This window comes from Carcharhinus amblyrhynchos, chromosome 12, assembly GCF_965287045.1.
Source record: "Carcharhinus amblyrhynchos chromosome 12, sCarAmb.v2.hapA, whole genome shotgun sequence".
NCBI lineage: Eukaryota > Metazoa > Chordata > Chondrichthyes > Carcharhiniformes > Carcharhinidae > Carcharhinus > Carcharhinus amblyrhynchos.
This window is the reverse complement of record NC_137335.1, coordinates 67,085,256-67,109,246: the sequence shown is the minus strand read 5'-3', so window position 1 is coordinate 67,109,246 and position 23,991 is coordinate 67,085,256. Positions and strand designations below refer to the sequence as shown.

The following is a 23,991-nucleotide window of genomic DNA, read 5'->3' as shown; positions in this document are numbered from 1 at the left end:
TACCATGTCAGCAGCCATTTCTTTTAAGATCCTAAGATCTGTCAGAACCTGGTTCTAATAATTTTCACATTACCCTTTCCCTGGTGACTGTAATTGTTTTAGATTCCTGCCTCCCTTTCATCTCCCGATTGTTACTTATTTCTGGGATGTTACTTGCACTCTTCATAGTGAAGAGGGGCACAAAATATCTGACCATTAATAGTAATGAGCTAAATGAGAAGAACATCAGGAACTTAAACGCAAGATATCAGCAAGTTGTAATCCAATTAATGTATAAATGCGTGTAGGTTTTAAAAAGGTCCAAAATTTCTTATCTGAGACATCCATGGCTCAATTGTCCAAAAAGAAAGAGAAATTGTTCAACAGAAACAGAAAATAGTTTTGGTATGCCTTTCAACATTTAATTATATTATTGAATGAATTAAACATTTGATTAAATTTAACAGCTTTTTGAGTTTTGTGCCAGTGCCAACCCCACCAAAAATCATTCAAATAGGTTTCTAAGACAATGGATAGGGGACAATGCTCCAAAAATGAACTGCATAGAATGCAGCAAGTATTAATTGAAGTACGTTGCAAACAGCAAAATCTTTAGCTTGCCAGCAATGGCAGCCGTATAATTAGTAAATGAAATAACAGTACAACTAGAAATAGCTTTTGCAGGCAATATTCTGCAATATAACTGGAATAATTTCTGCAACATTGTAAAACCTACGTTTGACACAAAAAAGAGTAAATATTTTTCAAACTCAACATAAGTTGGAATATTGCTGGAAAAAAAAAGTCATGTCAAAATGTTTTATCTTGCACCCATCATGACATTGCAAGAATACTGATACAACGGGGAAAATATCAATTGTTTTGTGCTGATTGGTTGGCAAGTAGCCTCTAACTGGTAGAGGTGTTGCCATTGGGAATGCACCAGTTGATGGTGACTGATAGATAAATGCCAAGCATTATTTTAAATTTAAACCAGGCAGCTTGACTCTGATTTGTGAAGGGGAGTGAATCAGTGAACGACGACAATCATTTGTTTTGTTTGGCTGAAACAGATGCATTGTGCGCACATGTTCTTGTTTGCAAGGAACGTGGCCTTGTGTGTTAATATATGTAGCTTTCAGTAAATGCAAAAACACCACACTCCAAGCCCAACTGATTTTTAATTGCTTGTCAGCGTAATTCATAGCATTGAGGATCATTTAGCAATTGTTGTTCAATCGCAGAATCACATCTATTGCTGGTCACTGTTTTGAATTTCACAAGCACAGGTTGGTTGGGTACCGTCTATACCTTGAACATTTGTGAACACAGGCTGAGACATGTTGTTTGATACAATCCACGAGTCTTTCGGCCATACACTTATATACCTAGCATCACACTGGCATTGAAATTCATATACCACATATTTAACATTTGGAATGGGAGCAGTCAAATTAACTCCCTTGACATACTAGTTGAAAAATCTGCCAGGAAGTTCTCTACCACAGTCCACCCCAAACCCACTTACTGACTAACATACGTGCTGGGACTATTAAAGTTCCATATGCTATAAATTGGTCATATTGATAACCTTGTAAATAGGGCTCAAGCCATTTCCTCACTGTGCAAGCTTGATGCTGTATTCGGACTCTAAGGCATTCTATGCACGAGAAGCTACATATATTAATACATGAGACTCTGTTCTTTGCAGCCAGAAAGAACCGTACACACATTGCACCTGTTTCAACTGAACAAAATAAGTGACAGCCATTCATTCCCCAGAATAATGCCATGACCAATCAGGGTCGAGTTCCCTGGTTTAAATTTCAAACATTGCTTCACAGTTAGTTACTCATCTGTCACCAACATTCTTTATGGCAATGCCCCAAACAGAACCCACATGCCAACCAATCAACATTCTCTTTTCTTACAGCATAAACTGACATTTTCCTCTTCTATCAATATTCTTGTGAAGTGCAAGACAAAAGCTTCGATATCTTTTTTTCAGCAATACTCAAATTCTGTTCGACCAAACAACTATAGGTCGATGTTTTTAAAATATAACAAAACTGTACAATAAAAAGGCACGCCAGGCAAAAGGTGATATACCAAATTACCGACGGTAAATGCACTAAAATTGGTAGCAATCACAAAAATATCTATTTAAAGCAACTTAAAGCAGTAAACATTTTCCTTGATGATTTAATAAATAAGCATACTATCCAGCTCAACATGCAACGCACATGCAAAGATCTCAGGTGCAATCACCTGATTACTCTATATTCCGTCCCACCAAGGCTGGAGCAATAATGGCAGAATAACCCATCAACTCATATTGGACTCTTTCCCAACGCAAATGAACTCCAAAGACATTGGGAGACAGGATGTAAACATTTTTTATGAACTGCTCAATTCAAAATACGGCAACCACAGGACCGCTGGTCAAAATGAATAGATGCTTTATAGAATGCATGGCTGTGTTCTGTGCACTTATAAACCATTGTTGTAACTATTAACAAATTCATACTCTCACAAAAACACGTGTACTCTGGACCCACTTATATACTTGCCTGTTTGATCAGTGGCCAGCAGAGTTGGAGTGTCGCTCGCTGGCATGTTATAGTGTCACTCCAAGTAACTGCACTGTAAGCGGTTGCCAACAGTGCTTTACAGATATCCTAAAAATGAAAAGGAAATCAGTCAGAGCTATTAACATTACAGAGTTGGCTAATGAGCAAATTTTGGTACTGCCCTGATCTTCACCCAAACAAAACATCTCGTGAGAACATCAGTTCATATTAAAATTAGATATTAGAAATCAAGGCTTCTGCCTATAACTCCTCTCATTTTCGACCAAAATTGCTTTGCCCAACATCAAAGAAAAGCAGACCTGTTTACCTCAGACTTCAACAGACACTTTCCAAGGTCAGTGAGTTCTTCAGACCCAACATGTGGACCATCATTTGTATTCATCATTTCATCATCTATTTTAAAAGATTCACAATAAATGCAATGCTGCTATAACGAAGAAGTGACATGTCTTTTAATGATTAAAGTTAAATCCTAGCACTCATTTAAAGAGTTCATCTAAGTTTTAGTGCATAGAAAAATACCACATAGAATCAAACTGTAAACTTTAGAGATCTCACACCATGGGATACACCCAGAGCATATTTTATATTTATGTTCAGCAAGACTTAGTGACAGTAACAGCCAGGAAACCAGATTTTATTTGAACACAACTAAAGGCATGTGTTAGTGAAAGTGATGGTGAGGAGGTCAGCAAGTGTCAGACATTTGACTTCCTTCTAGCTACAGAAAAGGGTTAAGGACTTAACTAGGAAGGCATTTATGGCCTCTTTATACCTTTCAAAAGATAAAGACAGCAGTCCCCACCACTTAAAATGTTCCTGTTTAAATAAAGTAGTTGCTTGCATAGACTAAAAGGTGAAAACCAAGAACCATTTTCATTAATGTCAAATTCAAAGTCGCCAGATGGTATAAGCACTTTTATTTTGATGTATAACTATTTATTTACCTGTTTGCACCTTATTGTGGTGCACTATATGCTCCACTCAAGTGTCTGGGGACAAAAAGGTTCAAGAACCACCAGTTTAAATGAAATTAGTTGTAATGCATGCAGTCTTGTTCAGTTTCTTCAATAATGTTACCCCATCAATGCATAGAGCAGGAAATTAATTTTTGCATGAATATGCTCCACTGAAAATATTGGGGTCCATACTAGCTGATTTCAAGGACTGCTAGTTTGTAATGCAACTTTAGTCACAGAGGAATGGCATACTTAATTTAAAAGTGACATGCAGCAGGCTGAAATGGTTTAGTTTCTTGGTTTACAATTAAACTTCCCAGACTGACACAAGTATCAGTCAATGGAAATATCTAGTGACAATAAGCCTAAAATAGCAATCTAGACAAAAAAAGTGAGAACTCCTCCTTGCATCCCCATCTCATTTAAAGATTTACAGACTTCATCCAAGCTTTGTCAGTAGCACAGAAAATCAAATCAAGTGGTTTGGCCTATGCCCAACCTTCTCTATATTCCCCCACTCTCCAGCACACACATATGGACCCCTGGATCTGGTAATGTTTCAGTCCAGTAGACTACTGGTGTTACAAATCTGCTCTAACTGCCAAAAGTGACAGTGATAAAAAAAACACTCTAAAATATGAAACAAGCCCAATTATTACATAAATAAATCTGGAAAAGTACTAGATTACTTACCATCCATATCTCCTGATATAGACTCAGGGCCCTTCTTAACACAACAGCACACAGCTGCAATAGAGAAATAAAGAGTAAACATTTAGTATCAGTCCTTACAGTGCATTTACCATGTGAAAATTACCATGCATGCTGGTGGATAGGAAGCATTAGAAACCAGAATGTTTAATTATAATAATTGTACGCAACAAAATAGCTCGTCTCCTGTCCACCAGTTTTGCAAATATTGCTGTCCTTGAATATTGAGTTAGTTAAGCAGAACTCACAGCTGGACAGACAAATAGTCCACCTCTCATATTCCAAAATATCTCCTACAACATATGTTGAGCACTGCCCATATCTTGGCAGCTACCTCTGTCTCAAAAGGCCACCTTGAATGAGGGATTAAACAGATCAGCTGCGCCATCTCAGCTTTCAACAACCACAACATGGAGTATCTCACAGCAAAGACCTTTGAAAGTCAACAAAACCACCACATTCTCGTACTGCAGTGCAGCATGGACTTTGTATTAGTGACACACAAGAGCCCTAGAGAAACATCAGCAGCAATACCTCAGATGCATTCTCAAGATTCAACAGGAAGGGCATCAAACAAACTATCCTTCTTGAAGCATTCAGGCAAAACTCCTGCAAGATAACTGCAACGGACTGGACACTGTGCTTGGAAGGCTGAAAAGCACTTTCCTCACCAGGACCTCTGTTCACAGATGTCAATTTTTTAAAAATGAATTTTTACTGGACGTGGACATTGTGGGCTAGGCCACCACTAACTGCTCATTTGTGTGTGTGGGGGCGGGGCGGGGCGGGGCGGGGCAGGGGGGAGGGGAGGAGGTGGTGAGTTACATGCCACAAGATTTCTAGCTTTTGCCCTGCGCTACTAGCCCCAGTATTTATATAGCTAGTCCAGTCCAGTTTCTAGTCAGTGATAACCCCCAAGGATGTTGATAGTGGGGGATTCAGCTATGGTAATGCTATTGAACATCAAAGGGCAATGGTTATATCCTGTCTTGATGGAAATGGTCATCGTCTGGCAATTCTGTCATGCGAATGTTACTTGCTGATGGCCACTGTTCTAAGGGAGGACAAAGAAAACGTTTCAAATACACTCTGAAGCTCTCTTGAAGTATGGCAACATTGATTGGTGGAGCTTGCTACCAATTGTGCAAAATGGCAGCAACTTGTCCATGAAGCTGCATCAATTTTTGAGTTCAAATGATGAGACAAAGCAGCAGAGAAGAAATGGAAGCCAATGACAAACAAAACAAATGGGTGCCAAAAAGGAAGTTGCTTAAAAAAAACCAAAACAGATACCAGAGAACATCAGTGCTCCAACAATTAAGATTCCTGACCTCTCCCCTTGCATTTTTTTTGAATTTGAACAGAAAGTGCGTGTTAATTTCTGCTAGTAGTTATACACATCTATTGAGCACACAATTTAATCATTGTTTTCAAAGCAACTCTTGCTCCAATGAAAATAGAGGCAGCATTCTTTTCAAAGCCAGAAAATCTTGGATTTTACTCTAACTGTTCAGTACCCAAGGTTAATAGTTACTGCTCCTCTATCCGGCCATGCATTGTGGGATACAAGATGTAATTCTACACTCCAGCTCCCAACAAGCCCTTCCTTTTAAAAAAAAATTAACATTGGTAACACATACACAGACATTAACATGTCTAGAATTTATTTCACCACAAAGCTTTTATTTCTTTATAAAATAAAATTTTCAGTTTATATAGTTGATTATTAACTAAATAAATAGTATAGCCCTTACTCATCAAATCAATGGATTCGCGGGTGAGAAGACGAGTCAGTTGCTCATCCAGCATTTCTTGGGACTCGGGATTCTCCTCAGGAGCACCACTTTCAGCCCTAAAAATAAACACATCATTGTAATCCTCAAAAAGGAGCAGGATTTATATTACTTCAAGGCAACACATCCATGTATCTACCTTTTCAAATGAGGCCAATAATTAACAGAATGCACTTCTAAATGTAATTTGAAAATTAAATTAATTTATAGTTTAAAATTGTAGATATCTTGAATGTATAAAGGCACTGGGAATATAAAACACTAATACTATGAGTTAAAAGTGAAAGCACTTGCATTTATAAAGTGACTTTCAGAATGGCACAGTGGTAAGCATTGCTGCCTCACAGCACCAGAGACCCTGGTTCCATTCCTGGATTGGGTCACTGTCTGTGTGGAGTTTGCACATTCTCCCCATGTCTGCATGGAGTTCCTGCGGGTGCTCTGGTTTCCTCCCACAGTCCAAAAGACTGTATGTGCATTGACTAAGTTAAATTCTCCCTCAATGTACCCGAACAGGCACCGACGAGTGGCAACTGGGGAATTTTCACAGTAACTTCATTGCAGTGTTAATGTAATCCTACTTGTGACAATAATAAATAAACCTGAAACTTGTAGGTAAAGCACATTCATAACTTAAGTATATTCACTGTTTTAACAGAGATTCACAATTTGTACACATCAAGGCCTCATAAGCAACAATGGGATAAATGCACAAATTATCTCCTTTCGGCAATGAGGGGTGAAGACTAAAAAAAGTGCCTAGGACAGAAGAAATCCCATGGGATCTTTGTGATAGGAGGAGAGACGAGGATTCAAGTTAATAATTCCATTAAAAAGACAATGGAACACATCCTCAGTGCTGTACCAAAGTGTCAATCCAGATTGTTTTTAAACATCAAGTGGATGTTGAAGGCATGATATTCTGTGGCATGCTAGCACGGAGGAAAGCTGCACCAGGAAATGAATAAATCTAAAGATGGTAGGTAATTATCAGAAGTTAGTTTGATTTGGCATGATGATGGAATTAAGATTACTTTCTCTTAGGTAAAAGAAATGGAGGACAAAATTGTGTTTTGTTTTTACATGCTGTTTTGTTTAGACAAATTAAACCATCATTGGTCCCAGCATTTGTATCCCTGCATATCCAAGTAAACTATAATCGCTACGTAACTGAAATCAAATCTGTCCCATTCAAATATAATTGTGATATTAACACAATATGCAGACAGTAATAATGGTCTCAAAATCTGAAACTATGACCATAAAGTTTGACACTTACTCCAACAGGCCTCTCTGGTTGATGACAACCCACTTGGCACTTAGTCTCTGTCAGGCAAACAATGGTGTTATATAGTATACTGACAGATGAGCAAGTTATGAAATTTGAATTCTAAACAATACTATTCATCAATAAATTAGTTTCAATATGCTGACAAAAAGACAAGATGTATCGTGTTTTTAGCACCATGTTTTAAAGTCTTGAACTTTTGAACATCTTGTTTAATCAAAATTTTCAAGATTATTTTCAGCCAGCTGGTCTAACAAAGTTTCAATTTAAGACCAATCACATTTTTCTGCTGCTCTCAAGTTTCACAACACTTTCAACATTGCATTGATTGCAAGAATATTAGATATTGTAGTTTGAGAGAACAGTAATGTTAGAACATAACACTTCAATCAGAATCTGCACAGAAAAGGCAGGTTAATAGTCCAGATGCTTAGATGACTGATACTTTGCCCAGAATTTTCCTTTATTCCATGTTGAATTTAGATCACTGAAGTCTCTACATAGTTTTTGTTGCTCATCTACCTGAGCTACTGTTCTCGCCAGACCATTCCTACCTTTGATTACAGAAAACTGTACAAAACCTACTTTAATACCTTACATCGCTGTTCTCTGACTCACTTCTATCAGAATAAGAACCAACAAAATATTTAAAATCTAATGTAATCTTGAGAATCAAGTCCAAAGAGAAAATCTCTGAAATTTGGGTACTGCAGAGTAACATTTCAATAGCTAAACAATTATCCATCAGACTTTATTTAATACTTACCTGCAGTAGGTAAGAGAACAGGGGTCCAAGAATTGGGCACAACACAGATTCATAATTTTCAGGTGGGCAAGACTGGACCAAAGGCTTCACAAATACACGTATGTATGAGTTAAGTAAAATATTTTCCACTTATTTTGCAACATTGCACAACACAACATAATCAACACGGGGGTGGGGGCGCATTACTCAGCATTCTCTCCCTCCAGGTTATCAAGTACATTTCCATTATAACAGTATACAACAGATTTTGCTGAGGAGATGTAGTGGCAAAACTTGTGTCGCAACTCAATGTCACACCATGCTACATGTTGCACCACATCATACATTTTCATTCTCAGTTAACTTTAACTACTCCTGCCGTGTCTTCAGGCATTTTACATCCAGTCTAGCCATCCTGTACAGCTGGAAAATAGGAAAGTTTCTCCCTATTTACTCTGTTCAGATCTGTCATCATTTTGATCAGCTCCATACAACAAGCCAAAACATTTATTGCATGACTCAAATATAATACAAATGGATCCAATAGATCTGACCAACTAACTGAGGCTCTAAAATTCAATTATCAACACAGAACTGCACCAAGACACATAAAGAGGACATACAATTTTAGAAAATGACACTCGTGTGATATTATCAAACCTGCAGGGAAAATGTAGCAGAGATTTAATACAAGACAAATATTTCTTAGCAAATTTACAAATTGTTTGTAAATTTATCCAATTTATAATACAAGTTGGAGAAAAATCTGTTTCCAATTACACATTTTTCACTAACAGTGACTTTGAACAACTTTAACACCAAAAAACCTGAAATCCTCTCTCCTCCACATCTGCCACCTCCTTTGCTCAAATAAACTTATAAAAATGCTAAAGATCAAAGGCACAAGTCCAAATGTAAATTTCAGACACTGGGTATCACAAATTCAAAAGGGGGCACGATCAAATATTTGAATTCATCATTCAAGTAGAGACCAATTTTATACTATTCAGTTTTTCCATACAGATTTATTAAATCATTGGAAAGCAAAAGGATATGCAGCACGGGACGGAGCCTATAGTCAGGGATATTCTCCAGATTCACAAAGGCTGAATTTATTACAGATTCTGCAAAATTGGTTATGTTGAAAAAATCTTGAAGCATACTTGGTCCAGCATTCCCAAGGATATGGAAACTGTTCAAAGAGTAAAGTTAAAGGAATATGTTTTAAAATCCAAGAATGCAAATTAAAAACACTATAAAAATCAAATAGTTCTAGAAAAACATGTTCACAAATGGTTTAAGCTTGCAAACATATGGTGAGATACTGAGCTATACAGATGGAAAAAATTGTGGTTAATCTCATGTCAAGTTTGCAATAATTGCGTTACACTTCGTTATTCGCCAAAAATATGAAGGGAGAAAATAAATCTAGCAAGACTGCTGTCATGTTACCCTCAAATACCAAACAACCTAACAACTCTCACCCATCTGATGTATACTTATGAACATAAATTAGGAGTATACCATCTAACCCCTTGAGTCTGCTCCACATTTCAATATTATAGCTGATCTGACTTTGGCCTCAACTCTATATTTGGCTTACCACCAACAATAAGCAAAGGACCAAAGGGTCGCATACCTTCACACACACGTACAAAGCAGTTAACATTTAGCAGATGAAAAAAGTATCCTGACGTAGAATGATAGAACACTACAGCACAGAAACAGGCCCTTTGGCCCTTCTTGGCTGTGCCGAATCATTTTTCTGCCTAATCCCACTGGCCTGCACCTGGACCATACCCTCCACACCCATCTCATCCATGTACCTGTCTAAGTTTATTTTAAATGTTAAAAGTGAGCCTGCATTTACCACTTCATCTGGCAGCTCATTCCACACTCCCACCACTCTGTGTGAAGAAGCCCCCCCCCCACCCCCATATTCCCTTTAAACTTTTCCCCCTTCACCCTTAACCCATGTCCTCAAGTTTTTTCCTCCCCTAGCCTCAGGGAAAAAGCCTGCTTGCATTCACTCTATCTATACCCATCAGAATTTTGTACACCTCTATCAAATCTCCCCTCATTCTTCTACGCTCCAGGGAATAAAGTCCTAAACTATTCAACCTTTCTCTGTCACTTAGTTTCTCAAGTCTGGGCAACATCCTTGTAAACCTTCTCTGTACTCTTTCAACCTTATTAATATCCTTCCTGTAATTAGGTGACCACAACTGCACACATCTTAGTTAACAAAGAGTGTACAGTAATTCAGCTAAAGAAGTGGCCCAAATAAAAGAACCATAGATCAGCAACTTTATGACTTGGTATGATGTAATCATGAGAACAACGTTATCAATTTCTGTTGTCCCATGCTCAACAGCATGCACAGACAACTGTTTTTGCTTTCAAAACATGTTACCCATTAAAAGCAAACTTTTAAAGTACTGACAAAATAACTTCCTACCAATTGTCATACAAGGTACAGAAGAATCCTTGCATTCGTTCCAACACAGATTTGTACACGGGAGCGTCAGCATGATCAAGCAGAGGCTGTGGAATTCCTTCATGGAATGCAACAAGAAACAGATTCTCTGGTTAGAAACTCCTTACAAAGAAAGCCTATGAAAATTAAAATTAGTCTAAATAAAAGGAAGCCTGGCACCAAGATAAAGATTTTAAAAATCTTCTATTGGAAAAGTCAATCCCAGAACAACTATTGGCAATGTATTTAAGCAAAAAGCACTGAATCAACTATATTAGTCAGGTGATTTTCAGAAGGGAGAGGGAAACTGTTCAAGTGGTTTACATGCATAAATTATAATGTACAGTTAAATACATTAATATAGCAGCAAGAGACCTAACCCACAGACTTAAAAATTCAAGAGAATGCTATCAAGTTCTTGATCATAAAAATCAAATATTTCCATTTTTGCTTCTACTAAAACATTTATGAAATAATAAAATGAGTATTTGAATCTACACAAGTCTTCGGCCACTTGGATGCACAAACTAGCAATTAATATATCTAAAAAAAATGTAACGGTTGAGTATTTCTGAATGGCTTCAGTTTAGAATGTGGATGAAGTTGCAAAGTCCTATCAGACTTGAAATTGCAGATGCTTAAGTTTAATGAACTATTCCAACACCAAACTGAGCAGATTGTGGAACTACCAGCAAACTAAGTCAGTGTTTTGTTGTTCTTAGATTTAGTACGTACAGGGTAATTATACCATTAGATTGAAAGATTATCAAAAAAAAAAGCAGCTATGAACATAGGGCTTCTTTCAATTTTTTTTTACCGAGAATAGCATTTTTTTCCACTTCCAGCATGTCATGGGCCTTTGTGAAGTGCGGGCTGAGTTGAGCCAACATCTCTGGCAGCCAAAGATTATTGTGTGTTCTACAAACAAGAAAACATTACAGCGCTAATAAACAACAGCTCACTTTAATTTTCCAATCCCTTGTAGGTAATATACTGCAAAGGGATGTGCCGTTCTTAACACTAGGAATAAAGTAAAGATAGCTTTTTAAGGAGACAATTTCTAAAAATTAATATGCACAGGTGGAATTTTGAGGGATGTGAGACCAAATAATTAAATCCTGCAACTTTGTTCACGTTATGGTCTCCAATTGAAGAGTTCCTCTGTTAAGCCAAACATTTGTTGGTGGTAAATGGTGAGAAACTGACTCGCTGGAATAAAGCCAGGAGATGCCCTTCAAGGCCTCCAAAATTTGGACACACCGTGCAAATCTATTGGAAGACTAATTACACTAAAGGTCCAGTATTCAATAAGCATTAAGGCAACAAATCAGTGCTGCTCAAGAGAATCTAATTATATGGAACATAATTCGTCAGAAATCTTACTACTCTGACTGATTACAGTGGTTTCAAATGTTTCAACTGAAAAGGCAAAGTAAAAGAAAATCTGAAGAATATTGGGCATATATAAATTAACTGGCATGTGTCCTGACTTTTTCCACCCAGATTGTAAGCATGCTTCCAACTAGTTTTCAGACAGTGAAGCTGCCGTATATCTCCAGCACTTTCTACTACAGATTACAAAAAAAATTATTTCAGGGAGGTGGGAAACTCATAACTACTCCTGCCAGCAGCAAGCTTTCCTTTAAATAGCAAAACTTGAAAACAAATGCCTAGCTAGTTAAATAATATACAGGAATGCTTTTATTTTAATCAGTTTCTGCAATCACGTGGTTGGGAAACTGTCATTAAATTCTAAACCAATTCAATTTTTTTTCTCCTGCAAATATATATTGAAGTCAAAATACTCCCAACAAATGAAATTCAGGTTATTACACTGCCTTAGGATACAAAGTAAAGCATCACAATTGTACTTGGAGAGCATGTATCCTATTTCCCCATTCAAACGTACAGATGCTTTTGGGAACAGGGGTGTAGATTGGTGGAAAAAGTCAGTCACTGCCACATATCTTCAAGGTGAGCACGGCAAAAGAAAAAAATTAAGGATTCGTATCCTCACAAAAACTTTGAATGTTTCAATTGATAGATGACCTAATTTGCCCTCCCATTTTAATATTTTCCAAATTCATCAAGGATTTTCTAATCAAGTGACACTTATTTGGATCGTTCTATGCCGCAATGCTTCAGTGAGTTAGTACACAGAAGCATCATGCTGGAGAAGTCAAAGGGCCCATCTTGTTCAGTGTGAAGAATTTTGTTAATAGAATTGATAGATGATCAGTAAGGCACACCTTGAGATAAAGCATTACGTACTGGGAGAAGAAACAATTTAAAGTTCATCACTTCCACATCAGGCAAGAATGCTTTTCACTTAAGTATTTTAATGAATTCTTCATTACCCTCAAGTACCTTTTCTAACAAAAGAATACAGCAATCATATTTCAGTAAAATATTTTAGCAACACACCAAATAGTTTTCAAACAATATTCACAAGAATTGGCAAATGAAAGAGAGAGGATAAGCATGAGAAAGGAGGAAAAAGAAAAAGAAAACAAGTGCAAGAGAAGAAAAGAGGAATGGATGGACAAAACAGCAAATGAGCATAATAATCAACGAACAGAAAATTTACAAGAATTCTGGGACCACATCACTTACCTGCACATTTGAAATCAAATTCCTACACTGCCTTTATAGACTCCAATAAATACACTTAGTTCATGTTGAACGGTAGTTACATGAAGACTGTTTCAAAATGAGGCAGAATTTTGGAATATATTTCCAGGAATTGAACAAGTTTTACATAGTTAGAAAACTATCTGGTCAAAACAATTGGTGCTTTCCAAGCAGATACACCTGTATTGCACTACCTCTGCATTCTGACTCACGCTAAACTGTCAACCCATGAAAACACTTCAAAAACATGCCATATCTTACTTAACTTTGATTTAATTCCCAACATTTAAACATAAACTACACCATTTAAAAATCACAGTATTCAAGACACGTATCAAACGATTTCAATTTCAGAACACTATTTTGCAGATTTTTCAACTTGCTGCCAATAGGCTACCTCAAATAGCAGAACAAATAAATAAGCAACAATCTTGCATATAGTATGCTCTAAATACATTGTTTTTTCCAATTTAAAAGGATGCCACTTAAATGAATATTTAAAGGTCATTCAAACATTAAAAAAAAACAAAATGTAACTTGTGCACTACCAAGCTGAAACAATGCTTTATTGATGACATAGTTCAGAAAACTAACAAGTCGATACATCATGAAATGTCAAACTAATATTTAAATATAAATCATAACCATAAAAGGGTGAATTTGGCACTTCTAAAACACTTTCCATGACTTCAAGACTTAGTTTACAGAAAATTAAGTACTTTGAAATGTAGTCACTGTTGTAATAAAGTGTGGCAGCCAATTTGCGCACAGTAAACTCACATGAACAGTAGTGTGATTATATTTAAGTGATTGTGATTGAAGGATAAATATTGGCATATCAGGAAAACATCTGCAAAATAGTGACATAGGATCTTTGATGTCCACTAGAGAACAGGGATTCAGTTTTAACATCTCATCTGAAAAATTGTTAACCACAGCTAACAAGCATAACTAATCTGCAGCTAACTAATTTGACTCCCTGTGGGTCATCTACTAGTGCTAATTGTTAATTTTCCAGAAAATTACCCAAGTTGTGAGACCTAGTTAAATCACTTAAACCTAATTTGGCAAGATTATTTAATGAACCACTTCAATTTGGTGTACCCTTGCATTCTATATTTACTAACTGCTATAATATGAAGTGTTTATTTGTACAGAAAAATAAACTTATTAATACCTATAGCAGAGAAACTAATTATTTAGTCCAACTGATCTGGTGAAATGTATGTTCCATACGAGCCTTACTCCACTCTTCTTCATATATTCCTACAAGAAAATTCAATTCCTTTCTCCCTCAAGCATATAACTAGCTTCCGCTTAAGAACGTCTACATTTGTTTCAACCACTACTTATGGTACCAAACTTCATATTCTTACCACATTTGAATTCCCCTAGCACATTTATTGGTGACTACATTATATTTGTGGCTCCTAATTTTCATTTCCCCCACCGTGGATGACACCTTCCCTATCAAACTCCTTCATTATTTTAAACCATACAAATTTGCTATCAGCTGCTTCAAGATAGACAAATTACAAACGATAATGGTAGACACTAGTACAACATTTTTCATATTTCAAAACAACATGGCTAAATTCCCACCAGGCCGACTATGTCAAGATGTGTTCTCCAGTCCAAGACCCATAACAGCATCACATGTGCAATCAAAACAGTACTGCCTGGCTACAAGCAAGGTAAAAAAGATAATCCAGTATTGATAATACAAAAAAAAATGCTCGGACCAAGACAACACAGAGGCAATGCAGATGACTAGAAAGCTCTAGAAGTTACAATGGGGGACCAATTCTGCAGACACAAAGGGTGCTGTTTATGCAAAGTTTCTCATTTTGCTGCAGACCTAGGATATCCAAACCCTCCAGCATCCCTTCTCGAACAACATGACCATGTGTCCAAAATTGCAATTTCTCCAGATGTCATTGTCCATATTTCTGCATTCAAATTCTTTCACCTCATACTTTATCCAGCAGCAGCATACATCATTCAAATCAAATATTTGGTCGGAACAATGCTTCAGACTTCAAACTATACAAGACAAACTGTTTCCCCATGACTTAGCAAATAGCTCAGTCATTTGAACCAGTATGGAAGGAACAGGAGCTAGTAATTGCTTCAGCAATACCAGGATAGATTATGGAATGGTATTGGTTGCTGTTCACAACTATTAATCAGTGATCCTTATTAGAAAGGTGCATGCCAACATTGCATAAGGAAGGGTTAATTAATCACACCGTTCCTTCAAATAATGGGCAAGCAGCAGCACAAACACTTTCTCTTCTGCTCGTTTTAATATCAACTTTAACAAGATGGCAGACTCCCAGAGAGCTACACCTAACAAGAAATCAACAACTTGTTCCCAAAAAAAACCTGGCAAATGTGCTGCGGCATAAAAATAAAACCAAACATATATTTTACTGACTGGCTACATACATGAGACACCAGTCAGCCTAACTCCAGTGGTGAGAAAAGATCACGATCCTTGAGAATCTTCACTTGAAAAAACAGATTAGTGACAACCAACACAGATTTGAAGGCAAATTTGTGTCTGACAAAACAGATTAGATTCTTCAATGAAATAACACAGCAAAGGGAGATAATGAGGTTGATATGGAAATTGATACACATGTGGACTTCCAGATAATTATCAATAAAGTACCACAAAATGAACTTGTTAGCAAAATTGAAGCTCATTAGGACTAAAAGGGGCAACGGCAGAATGCATAGTAAATAGGTAAAAGACAAAAGTGTGTGTAACGGTCAAAGCCTTTATTTAAATTGGAGGGAAGTGCAGTAGGAGCAATACTATTTTTGAAATATATTTGGGAGTACAGTGGCAAAGTGGTTAGCACTGTTACCTCAGACCAGGGACTCTGGTTCAAATCCTGGTTTGGGTCACTGTATGTGTGGTGTTTGCACATTCTCCCCATGTCTGGATTTCTTCCAGGTTCTCCGGTTTCCTCCCACAGTCAAAGATTAGGTGGATTGGCCATGCTAAATTGTCCCTTTAATGTCAGACAGACTAGTCAGGGTAAATGCATGGGGTTACAGGGATAAGGCCTGGGTGGGGTTGAGGTCGGTGCAGACTTGATGGGCAGAATGGCCTCCTTCTGCACTGTAAGATTCCATAGTTCTACATTGATCTGACTTGGGTATAGGTAGTACAATTTCAAATTCTAGAAATGCAGTAAACAGTGAGGAGGGCAATAGCAAACTTCAGAAAGACAAACTAGTGTTAAGGGCAATCAAAATTTAAACAGACATGCAAAGAGATGCACGAGCAGAAACTCAGAGGTACACGTGCATAAGACTTGCCCTACCACATTCAAATACAAGCGGAGATTGTTCTCCGAGCACAGAAGGCTAATGAAAGATTTAATATCGGTGTTCAATACAGGGAATAAGGAAAATGCGTTTACTTTGATGGAAGAGTCATGAACTGAAGGACACAAATTTAAGATAACTGACAAAAGAACAAACAGCCAATGAGCTACCATGATCTGGAATGCACTTTTTTTAAAAAAAGGTGATGGCAGCAAATTCAATAGCTTTCCAAAGGGAAGTGGGTCTATAATTAAAAAAGGAAAGATGGGGTTATGCAGCAAACGTGTGATTAATTGAAAGGCCCTTTCAAGTTTTATGTTACGGAAACAAAAAAAGTGTTCCATCATCTATTTTTAAAATCTATTAAGTCTCCAACCACATATGTGCACTCGATAACCCCCAATACATCGTAGACATTTGCTGGTAGAATCCACTCGCTGCAAAACAGTAATCAGATGTATTAAAGTAGAAACATTCACAGATTGATTTCTGGTGGCATACCTCCTATCATTATAGCCTTGACAAAAGGTGCAGTCCATGTTGACAGCCAGGCTTTGTTGTGACAACAGTCCAGCTCAATTTTTTGAAACCTGGAAACACTTCTGCTCCTCCTTGGCCTCACCAAAATGGAAAACTTACCAGCTGCACTCATCTTTCTATGGACAACCAAAATGGTTATCAGGATCTATGTACTTTATAGAACCCGAATTTGCACATTTAAAGTGCTAAATACTGAACCCAGGAAGACTGTCCAGCGACCCAAAAGTTAGTCCTGGTAAAAGGTACAGACATCCACAATATGGCTGTAAGTCAGTATCCACCATTTTGGGGTGTTACTGTTCCATATTCACTGGTTGGAGGCTTCACATCTCTCCCACTATTTGGGAACGAAATGGTGTTAGAAGCTTAGAATTACATTAATAGCAGGCGTCTGCAGTCTGTGACTTTTTTTTAAAGCCTGCTACAATTATTAATTTGACAAGTATTTTCTTCAAGTTTTAAACAAAAGGCCAGACGAGTCTTGGATTTCCAGTCATTTTGTAAATACGCTAAATTGGCCATCTGTGGAAAAAGATGAAATTCAGAGGCATTTAGCAAACAAAGTTAAACTTATGAATTGGATTAAAAATTCAGCATTTTTTAAAAATTAAAAACAGAGCAATTTTTATAGGCTTAAAATGCTAGTATACTAAACTAGCATTAGAATACTGTGTGTTGCGGAAAAAAGCATGTTCGAAACTCAACGTTTAGGTAATAGAAATCTTAAAAATGCATTACTGAAATTATCTGCTCAATGGGGAAATTTAGTGAGGCAAGTGAAATTGCACAACACATTAGGCAAAATGGCTGAAAAGTGGGTTAGTTTACAAAAAGACTTTAAGGTGGTAAATCTTTAATTTCTATACAAGTGATCATTTTTTGGAATAGAGGGAGGAAGGTTCTGTGGTCAAAAAATGCCAACTTTTAAAATTAAATAGGAATGCACAGAACGGTGAATCCTCAAAAATCTGGAATCCAGCAATTATCTCTAGCTCCATTTCACACAATTACTCGCAACTCTAAAGAGCCGACTTACCTGACAACCTACCTGAATCATCTTCAAATGGGTAAAAAAAACCCAAGGCTTTGCAGAAAAATTCAAGTTAAGCAAGATGACTAATTTTGAAGAGGAACACGTTCTAAGTTTAAAAGTATGGTGATTTAGGCAATGCAAAACAAATCACACCGTCTAAATTATTACTCCTTATTTTCCTAAACTGTGATGCAGTACAAAGGTTTTAAGCAACAATATCCAAGCTCAGAATGAAAGACTTTGTAAAAGAGCACTATGCAGACTAGCTGATAGTGTACTTGTCTTGACATTTATTTTTCACTGGTTCAAGACCATGTTTTCCTGGCCTAGATCCAGTGTTGGTATAATGGCTTTGGTTTACGTGCTGCTACTCTTGTCCAACTTGATTCACCTTATCAGGGCGAGCAGGTTGTCAAGAAGTTTGATGACATGCTCAGTGCAGGCGTTGCGGTAGATCGGAGACCCGCTGGGTGTGAATCCAACAACGAACCCTCCGGCCTTTGCCTCCTCCAGGTCAGTAGGCCAGCGAGCCCGCTTCACAACTCCAAGTATGGTGTAAACACACAAGCTGATCTGTTAAAATAAGGTAAAAAGCAGAGATGAAAGCTCTCGCAATATTTAATTGACCTTTACCAGTAGTACCAGGGGATCATAACCTCCAGGTAGCTGTGGCAACAAATTCCTGACTGCAACAGTTAGGAACAGCGAGCGGGCTTCGATTGGGATTTTTTTTGTGGTGGAAAAAGCTGGCAATGTGAATGAGAGCGCCGAGAATTTCCAAAGGCAGTAATACACACAGGTGCTATGCAGGTTTTCAGTACTCCTTGCTAAACATACACAAGTACCATTTGGTTTCTGAATCAAAACAGCAAGTACACAATTAGGTCTAGATGCAGTCCAAATCCACCGCTTTTACTGGATATGGAACTTACAATATAGGAACAAAAGGACAAGATCAGACATAGCCTATATGACACCGTATGTGGTCTAGCATTTTGACCCCTATGAAAATATATTTTCTGAAGACATCTTTCTATTCTCAACACTCCCCTCCCAAAAGGCACACTTGTAGCAGCTCCTGCCATTGAAGTCTGAAGTAAACAACACATCATAAACTACACTTCATAATACCGAAAGGTGTACAAATTATTCCACAACCTCCTAATAGAACAGACTCTGTCCACCATAAAGGAACACTGCTACTGACAAATGAAGCTCATTTCCAATTATAAAACAATGTTCTTCATTATCACCAGCATTTCAAGATTAAGCAACAATATCATACAACCCCAATCTCTTCTCCAAAAATCACAATACTGTGATCAGTTTGACATAACCTTTCTTGTAATTTAAGATCGCATTTCAGGCAGCTTCTTTATCCTCTCCATCCAACTCCCCATTTTTAAAAAAGCACTTCACGGTACTTGTTTTTTTTGTATTATTTTGTTTGAATTACTGGTAGAAGTCTTCATCATAGATAGTGAACAGCAAGCCTTGATATGTTCCATGACCATGCCTTAAGAGGGTTCCTGTGGTACAGTTTCTAAATTTAAGATTGAATAAAAGATCATCTTTGATAAATTATCCAAACATTCATATATAGTAGCAGGACAGATGTTAGTTGAGTCACAAAATCTAAAATGGTTTTTCAGTACTTCTGAATGTAAACACCATCAGTTTAATGGCACTGAATTAGCCATCTTCCTGGAATAATCCACAGGCGGGTAGATATGAATTCCTTGGGCATAGTTTAACCACAACCATATACGCACCCGAGATCTATTGATGCCTGCTGGATCTTCTCTAATGGGATCATCTGGAGTGACATCTGCACCAATGTACGAAAGGAACATCGCCGGATCTGAAAGCACTCTGCAACACAAAACTATCTTTAAGTAGATGGACTAAAAGAAATGATGCAGAGATGCCAGCATTGGACTGGGGTAAACACAGTTTGAAGTCTCACAACACCAGTTAAAGTCCAACAGGTTTATTTGGTAATTAAAGCCACTAGCTTTCAGAGCGCTGCCCCTTCATTAGGTGAGTGGGATTTCAGTTCACAATCAAGGCATATAAAGACACAAACTCAATTTACAAAATAATGGTTGGAATGTGAGTCTTTACAGGTATTCAAGTCTTAAAAGGTACAGACAATGAGTGGGAAAGAGGGTTCAGCACACGTTAAAGAGATGTGTATGGTCTCCAGCTAGGACAGTTAGTGAGAATTTGCAAAGCTGAAACAAGTTGTGGGGGTTACAGATAGTGCGACACGAACCCAAGGTCCCGGTTAGTGTCGTCCTCATGTATGCGTAATTTGGCTATCAGTCTCTGCTCAACGACTCTGCATTGTCATGTGTTGTGAAGGCCGACTTGGAGAACGCTTACCTGAAGATCAGAGGCCAAATGCCCGTGACCGCTCAAGTGTCCCCCAACAGGAAGAGAACACTCTTGCCTGGTGATTGTCGAGCGGTGTTCATTTACCCGTTGTTATAGTATCTGCATGGTCACCCCAATGTACCATGCCGTGGGATATCCTTTTCTGCAGCATATCAGGTAGACAACGTTGGCGGAGTTGCAAGGGTATGTACCGTGTACCTGGTGGATGATGTTCTCGTGTGAGATGATGGCATCTGTGTCGATGATCCGACATGTCTTGCAGAGGTTGCTGTGGCAGGATTGTGTGGTGTTGTGGTCATTGTTCTACTGAAGGTTGGGTAGTTCGCTGAGGACAATGGTCTGTTTGAGATTATGCGGTTGTTTTAAGGCAAGAAGTGGGGGTGTGGGGATGGCCTTGGCGAGATGTTCATCTTCATCAATAACATCTTGAAGGCTCTGGAGAAGATGTCATAGCTTCTCCGCTCCCAGAAAGTACTGGATGACGAAGGGTACTCTGACCACTGTGTCCCGTGTTTGTCTTCTCAGAAGGTCAGTGCGGTTTTTTTGCAGTGTCGTGTCGGAACTGTCGATCGATGAGTCGAATGCCATGTCCTGTTCCTCCTCAGAAGACAAATACGGAACACGGCGGACAGAGCGCACTTCATCGTCCAGTACTTCCCTGGAGCAGAGAAGCTACGACATCTTCTCCAGAGTCTTCAATGTGTCACTGATGAAGACGAACATCTTGCCAAGGCCATCCCCACACCCCCATTTCTTGCCTTCAAACAACCGCACAACCTCAAACAGGCCATTGTCCTCAGCAAACTACCCAACCTTCAGGAGAACAGTGACCACAACACCACACAACCCTGCCACAGCAACCTCCGCAAGACATGTCGGATCATCGACATGGATGCCATCATCTCACGCGAGAACACCATCCACCAGGTACATGATACATACATCTGCAACTCAGTCAACACTGTCTACGTGACATGCTGCAGGAAAGGATATCCCACGGCATGGTACATTGGGGAGACCATGCAGGCATTACAACAACAGATGAACACCATTCAACAATCACCAGGCAAGACTGTTCTCTTCCTGTTGGGGAACACTTGAGCGGTCACGGGCATTCGGCCTCTGATCTTCGCATGAGCGTTCTCCAAGGCGGCCTTCACAACGCAGAGTAGCTGAGCAGAGACTGATAGCCAAATTCCGCACGTGAGGACGACCTTAACCAGGATTTCGGGTTCATGTCACACTATCTGTAACCCCCATGACTTGTCTGGGCTTGCAAACTCTCACTAATTGTCCTGGCCGGAGACAATACACATCTCTTTAACCTGTGCTGAACCCTCTCTTAGACTTGATTACCTGTAAACACTCGCATTCCAACCATTATTTTGTAATTTGTGTTTGTCTTTATATGCCCCGTTTGTGAACTGAAATCCCACTCACCTGATGAAAGAGCAGAGCTCCGAAAGCTAGTGGCTTTTGCTACCAAATAAACCTGTTGGACTTTAACCTGGTGCTGTGAGACTTCTTACTAAAAGAAATGGTCAGCTTCTAAAGTTACACTGGTCATCAGTTATCCCTTGCTCTTAGGGAATCAAAGTTACAAGACAATAAAGCAGTTGACTATCTTTAATTTCAAATATGAAAGCTCAAAATTGTTAGCATCAAAAAGGTGATCTCAACAAGACAATGGATGGAATTTTTCGATCTTTTTCTATTGCTGTCTTGGGCAGGACAGATGTAGGTATACAGGAAAGCAGTGAAAAAAGATGGCTGCTGGGTGAACTTTCAAAATTTTAAAAGAATGGATATGGAAAACAATGTAGGATGGGCAGACTAGAGGCCATCAATAAAATATAGTCAACTAGAAATTTAGAAGAAACTTCTTGATTCAGAGAATGGCAAGACTGTGGAACTTGCTATCTCGGGGACAGATTGAAGCAAATGGTTTAGATTCACTTGTAAAGAAATTAGACCATCATATGTGAGAGAAGGTTATGATCTCAGATGAGAATAATGAAAGAGGCTCAGATAAAGTATAAACACCAGCATGGAATGGTTGGGCCAAATGGCCTGTTTCAGTATCATATACCCCATGCAATGCATGTTATTTTCTTATTATGTAACTGATGTCAAGTTGCTCCTTCAGCTAGATCTCTATTTTTAAAACACTAACTTATTTAAAGCAAATTCAAATACATGCTGGTACTTAAAATCAACTCTAGTTACTCAGCAAAATCTATATCTCAAATTCAGAGTGGACACAACTTTTGCACCAAGTCACAAGCAAGGCATATTAATTTCAAGGCCAATTCAATATATAGTAAGTATAAAAATGTACTTTTTCACACATCAACTGCAACATTAGCTGTTTAAAAAATAAATGTACCTTTGCATCTCTTCAGACAACCAAAGGTTAGTAACGGGGGCCATGAGCTCCTCCAGGAAGGCTTTCTGTCGTTCATAATCCTTAAACTGATTGCTCAGGAGAACAAGAGATTCCATTAAAGCGCACTTCTCCAACTGTGTAAGTTGCCTTTCATCCTGCTGGAGGCGCTTGACATGTGCATAGAACATTTCAAACACCGGCTAAAAATAGAAGAACCATTTCAATAAAACTTTTGCACAATCTTGTAGAAAAGGACAAATTCTATTGCTAAGGATGAGAATGGTACTGCAACCAACTAATTTTGCTGCTAAACACCAGGCCAAATTTGCCAATGTAACTATACTTCCCTAAGACAACAAACTGAATTAGCAGAAGTTATACTTGAATCAGAACATCCAGCTAACTCCCCCTTCTTACCCATCCTCTTTTAAAATACCTGCACGTCTGTATTAATTGTGTGAGGGAAAATTAGGGACAGCACAAAACGGAACTAATTCTACACACTCATTGAGTAGCACTGGCCTATTAAAATATCAGGGGAACAAAATAAATAGACATACATATCTGCATAACAGTTAAAATCAATTTAAAAAGTCAAAGATCAGAAGCTCTCTCTCCTGTCCCAATTATTTTATTTCCTGGAGGTGCTAGCACTTGCATTTCTATAGGCACCCCAAATTGACATTTAAAATCTATTAACCTTTTAGCCCCATCAGTCTACACTCGAGCATCAGTAAAGTGATAGAAGGGGGTCATTACTAGCATTATCAAGCAACACTTAGTCAGCAATAACCTGTTTACAAATCTCAGTTTGGGTTCTGGCAGAGTAACTCAGCTCCTGACCTTATTAGAAACTTAGTTCAAATATACGTAGGATGGTGGCACAGTGGATAGCACTACTGACTCAATCACTGTTGAATCTCCCAACATGAACATCCTCGGGCTTACCCCTGGCCTAAAACTGAACAGGATTAGTCATAAAAATACTGTGGCTACCAAAATCCATCAAAGGCTAGGAGTCCTGCAGCAAATAAGTCACCTCCTAACTCCCCAAAGCCTGCCCAGCATCTATAAAGCACAAGTAAGGAATGTAATGGAATATTCTCCATTTGCCTGGAGAATA

The 23,991-nt window shown here is 38.2% G+C and overlaps 1 protein-coding gene across 2 annotated transcripts in view; it reads right to left on the bottom strand.

The window, feature by feature from the left end:
* xpo5 (exportin 5) overlaps window positions 1-23,991 on the bottom strand; it is an 87,765-nt gene that overhangs the window by 14,161 nt on the left and 49,613 nt on the right. For both annotated transcript variants that reach the window (XM_080200662.1, XM_080200663.1), the window contains exons 18-29: window positions 22,869-23,068; window positions 19,858-19,957; window positions 18,477-18,658; window positions 11,360-11,460; window positions 10,525-10,621; window positions 9,123-9,258; window positions 8,088-8,186; window positions 7,313-7,359; window positions 5,995-6,092; window positions 4,223-4,276; window positions 2,878-2,963; window positions 2,550-2,657 (exon numbers count right to left, since the gene is read on the bottom strand). In XM_080200662.1, coding sequence (XP_080056788.1) covers window positions 2,550-2,657; window positions 2,878-2,963; window positions 4,223-4,276; window positions 5,995-6,092; window positions 7,313-7,359; window positions 8,088-8,186; window positions 9,123-9,258; window positions 10,525-10,621; window positions 11,360-11,460; window positions 18,477-18,658; window positions 19,858-19,957; window positions 22,869-23,068 — 1,308 coding nt within the window. The remainder of the gene's footprint in view (window positions 1-2,549; window positions 2,658-2,877; window positions 2,964-4,222; window positions 4,277-5,994; window positions 6,093-7,312; window positions 7,360-8,087; window positions 8,187-9,122; window positions 9,259-10,524; window positions 10,622-11,359; window positions 11,461-18,476; window positions 18,659-19,857; window positions 19,958-22,868; window positions 23,069-23,991) is intronic.